This window comes from Sinocyclocheilus rhinocerous, unplaced genomic scaffold, assembly GCF_001515625.1.
Source record: "Sinocyclocheilus rhinocerous isolate Xijiao unplaced genomic scaffold, SAMN03320098_v1.1 scaffold62, whole genome shotgun sequence".
Lineage (NCBI taxonomy): Eukaryota > Metazoa > Chordata > Actinopteri > Cypriniformes > Cyprinidae > Sinocyclocheilus > Sinocyclocheilus rhinocerous.
The window spans coordinates 1-5,037 of NW_015656585.1; the positions used below are offsets into that span (position 1 = coordinate 1).

Below are 5,037 nucleotides of genomic sequence, written 5' to 3' on the forward strand. Positions count from 1 at the left end.
TTAATTGAAAACGGATTTGGAATGGACGGAAGATACCCTGATTCTGCTGGAGCAGGACGCATAATGAGCTTTTTCCAATGCAGGGTTTCTTTTTATTTGTTTCTTTGTAGGTAGAGAATTTATTGGGACAATATTAGGATAAGATAAAACACAACAAAATGCCGAACGCCGCGCTTATTAATTCAAGTACGTCTATTCTTGCTCAGCAGACTCAGACACACGGTGGCGCTCCAGGAATTTTCTTTTCTTCTCAACTGGCTTTCTAAACTGTTAAAACCACTGCTAGAAGACACTTTTCTGTTCTGTATTGTGTTGAGTTTGGTATGGTGCGAACGTGAGTTTGGTCTGGTATTTCATGTTGCTTCCACTCTAAAAACTGAAGTTCCTTTCGAGTGTTTTTGTTTTTTTTGTTTTTCTCATCAATTTGCAAAAAGCCTCCGCGAGTCTCTGTCAGTGCACGAACAGACTTTGGCATGCTTTTATGTCTTGCATGTGAAGATAAACGACATGGAATTATTTATTTGGAGTGTTTTGCTTCTTTAACACCACTTTTGAATTCTTCGTATTGTAATCATATTTTGTATTTATTACTTTTTGTCTTCCAAACTACAATGAAAGGTGAGCATTTAGCATTTTTAATACTCCTATAAGTTTTATATATAAATGTATCAACTTTTGCGACAAGCCAGATATTTCGCTTTGTAGCGTTTAGCTTTTTACTGAAGTGGACGTTTATCCTGCTGCTGAGTCTCTCCTTATGTGTTGGTGAAGAAAGCCCAACTTCATCAAACATTGGTAAGTATAAATCCATTTATCCAGAAAAAAAGTTACTTTTTCATAGATATCAGTGTATTAGTATAACTAAAATTTAGTTTTATTTTCATGTTTTCTGAACTGAATTAAGTCATTTATTCATTCATTTTTGTGCTTTCAGGAGATTTACAAGTGATTTTCTAATTTTAATTCCTCAGCTTATTATTATTCTTTAATAATGATAATGATTTGAGTATAAGTAGCAAACATATTCTGTATACTATCTGTCTTATTAAACATGTTAAAGCACACAAAAGCTTCATCACAGCTCTCCAGCATGACTCTTTCTTTCCTTTGCTCCTCCTGGAGGTATGTGTAAGCAGCAATGAACAAGTCTGATCTTGGTTTGGAAGTTGTCCCAGTGTATGTTATCTTTGCGTCAGCCTCTCTGTTTGTGTTTGGTAAATAGATTAAGGAATATATATGATAGTGGTTGTTTTAAATTTTGTCCAGTAATGGTTGTGTTTCTCTGCTCACAGTTGCATGTGTATGAACTAGAAGACTAGAGGATTTTGTTGTATAATGCAATGATGGGAAGTACTGGCGAGAGAGAGGGGGATTCTGGTTATCTGCTGCACAATTTGTGCACACTAACCACATTTCATTCAACATTTCTTCTATTTTTGGGTTGTGTCTGTCATACTGCTGTCAAGAGAAGTAGAAGGTCATGCCACTGACAGCCATCATGAGCAAAGATATGATGTGTCTTGTATTTATGAATAAGACTTATCAGGGTAAACCTTTTGTCTCATTCCTGTTGAGAATAAATGACTGGTATTGCGAGAAATGTATTCAAAATCATAGTTTAGCAAACCACTGAACAATGCTGTAGTTCATAGAAAAAAAATAGTGCAAAGGTCATGCCATTTCAGTCATGCTTACATGATTGTCCATTGGCATGAATGCTTAATGCATATCTTTTAGTTAGTGTGTAAAAAATGTAATTTAAAAAAACAAACTTGAAAATTCTCAGAGCTGCATACAAAAACACATGATGCAATGGCCCTGATGAGGCTTGTCGTAATGGTTGCATAACTTGCGTAATTATGAGATATAATCTCACATCTAAACTATGCCTGGAATTCTGTAGTGAAATACATTAGGGAATGCTGGGGAGGATGTTAATGTAACCATTCAAAGTCAAAACACCAATGAAAACTTTTACAAATTTAACTGTATTATGGCTTGTTTTCTCTAGTGAATCCTTGTTGCTATTACCCTTGTCAAAACCGAGGGATTTGTGTTCGATATGGCCTGGACAGATATGAATGTGACTGCACCAGAACAGGCTTCTATGGGGAAAATTGCACTATACGTATGTATCTTGTCTTTTATCTCATTCTGATTGTATATTTGTACTGTACTCATTGACTGTATGTTGTCAAAAAGATGGACTTAGCTCACAGACTTAGCTAGGCTAACATTTCATCTGTTTGATAATGAATATAAGCTGTGTGTACATAATGGTGGTACAAAGATCTGAATTATTTAAACAGAACAATAAACAATCATAAATGTTTTGGAAGCAGACGCCACTTTAGACACAATGATCTATGCCCGCCTATTCCTGGCAAAGGGGAAAGGCTCAGGACCAATTTTCACTCTCCCACAAACCCCCATGTCTTTGTCAGGCAGCCCTGCAGTCTGTCTCCTTTTCCGTTTCTTTTTTTTCTGTTTCTATTTCCTGTCTCTCTCAACTTGTTGGCACAAATGATCTGCCGCAATAAAAGGATTTGCAGAAAGTTCCATGAACATTGCCATAAGCTCTTTGTTGTGATAGGATGATTGTGTTAGATACAAAATGAAAAAAAGAAGAAGAAAAAACGATGCTTGTCTTATAAAAGAGCTTTGTATTCTGGAATAATTTGTTTGCTTAATTAGTGTCGGTCCAAATTGTGTAGATTTCAAAGGAATTCCAGGATATCTCATACACGTGTCCAAATGTATTGTGCATATATTGTACCAATGTAGGGTGATTCATAATCTCACACAGCTGCACTTTCTCTTTGTTTATTAACACACACTCTCTACCTGTATTGTTCTTCTGTCTTTTTCAGCTGAGTTCTGGACTAGAGTCTATCGGCTCCTGAAGCCCAGTCCTAATATTGTCCACTATATCCTCACCCACTTTGACTGGCTATGGGACATCATCAACAGGACGTTCCTCAGGGATTGGCTCATGCACAAAGTGCTCACAGGTTGGTTACACATGCTCAGCATGGGTCGAGTGTTCACATGTTCATAATGTTGCTCATGTTTATTTATGTAGGAACATTACAGGCAGGATATTGTATGTTAGTAGATGGCAAACAAAATGTAAATATTTATTTGGTTTATAGTTCGGTTCAGTTTGACTCTTTTGTGTAATGCAGACATCAGTATGATATGCCCTGTTCCCCCTATTGAAAAAAAACAGGTATGTTTTGAAGCATGATAGCTGGTTTGAGTTGGTCATGAGCTGGTTTAAGCTGGTCCTGAGCAACTGCCAGCTCAAAGCCAGCTCAAACCAGCTACCATGCTTCAAAACATACTTTACCAGCATTTTTTTTTTCAACAGGGCCTTCAGTCATGTCAAGGCATAAGGATGAATGTCTCTAAGTTGTATGTAAATTACACTGATTCTAGAGTTTTAGAGAGCGGTCTACTACATAATTTAATTCCTGTCCTGTCTGTACTTGTCCAATCAAAAAAGCAATCTGGGCATAATTTTTTCATTTCTTTTTAATTTTTTTCATTTCATTTCCGCCTCTTCAGCCGTACATGTACAGATTCTTCCACTAGCCTTTGTAATTATTGCAGAATATAAGCACTGTGACCAGCAAAAGTGTGGCATTCCTACATATTTTCTTCATCAACGAAAGATTGATGAAGAAATCCCCCTCCCCCCACAAATAAACACTATTTTATCAATTTCAAACCATAGATATACTTGCCAGAAGTAAAAAGCTTAAGTTATGCTATAAACAAACTGTGCCAAGGTCACATGACTTTAACATCAACACCACTTAGCTTCAGACAAATCTTTTATAATTTATTTAAAGGAGTCATGTACTGAGAAATCAAAATTCCTTTTATCTTTTTAAATATAAGAGGTCATCGTACTATAAAACATCCTGTAAGTTTCAGAACTCAACACTTTCTTGTTAGTAGGGATGCAGCGATTAACCGGTTTCACAATTAACCGCGCTTTAAAATGTCACGGTTAATTAATCGTAAAGGCTCCGCTACACCGAGTGTTTCTGTTGCACAAAATGGAACAGTTGCAACTTGTGCAAAACGAAAACAAACTTACACTAGCAGTGCACCAGCTTTAAATGCTGTGCTTATTAGAGACACGGAGGCTACTACACACACTAGATTAACTATGCCAGACGAACCGAGCAGCGATCCTTTATTTCCATCAGAGAAATGACTGAAGTCGATAGTGTGGGACCATTTTGGATACACCAAGAATGACCAGGGTGTCATTTAAATAATGCCGTAAAAACTGCTGCTAAAGAGCAAATACACGGCTTTAAACTATTTTAATGCACGACGTGAAGGCAAGACTGATGCGAAACTACAGTTCGTTAGCGCAGTATTCTGCCCACTTCAGATCAGACAGATGAAATAGTGTGGTAAGATCACATTTATTTGAATTAATTAATTATAACATTTAGCTACTTGAATTAATTATTCGAACGAGAGAGAGGGAGAGAGAAGTGTGTGTGTGTGTGTGTGTGTGTGTGAACTATTATTATTTTGTGCTGTATTATTGGTTACTGTGTTATTTCTGTTTCTACATGCAGCAATAAGAGTGTCCATGTGATTTTATACATTAATAATGTTGTGAAATGAATAAATGCATAATAATCGTCATAATCGTGAAACCGTGATTATTCAATAATCGTACAATAATCGTACCAACAAAATCTATAATCGTTGCATCCCTACTTGTTAGTTTAAAAACAGTTTGTATTGAAGCCAATCTGACAAAACGACAGGTTGTGGAATGTACCACTCTGTGATGTAATAGTGTGGCTAAGCACCACCTCCACAGAAGATCAATGCCTGCTTCTACATCGCAGCCTGTTTAGCCCCGCCCACCGAACGTGGGTCTAAGCAGACAAGAAGGCGCTGTTCAGTGCCAAGTTGTGGAAAAAAAGAGTCTTTGCCAACATTAAGAAAGAGTGGACAATCCTCTACGGACATACGGACACCTTGGCAATTGAATTCTAGTAAATT

At 36.9% G+C, this 5,037-nt stretch overlaps 1 protein-coding gene across 1 annotated transcript in view; it reads left to right on the forward strand.

The window, feature by feature from the left end:
• The first annotated feature begins 317 nt into the window (after positions 1–317).
• The window catches only part of LOC107720239 (prostaglandin G/H synthase 1-like), a 19,164-nt gene continuing 14,444 nt past the window's right edge, over positions 318–5,037 (forward strand). Inside the window, exons 1-4 of the mRNA XM_016527877.1 lie at positions 318–618; positions 706–795; positions 2,012–2,128; positions 2,871–3,011. Of these exons, the coding sequence (XP_016383363.1) occupies positions 474–618; positions 706–795; positions 2,012–2,128; positions 2,871–3,011 (493 nt within the window). The 5' untranslated portion in view covers positions 318–473. The remainder of the gene's footprint in view (positions 619–705; positions 796–2,011; positions 2,129–2,870; positions 3,012–5,037) is intronic.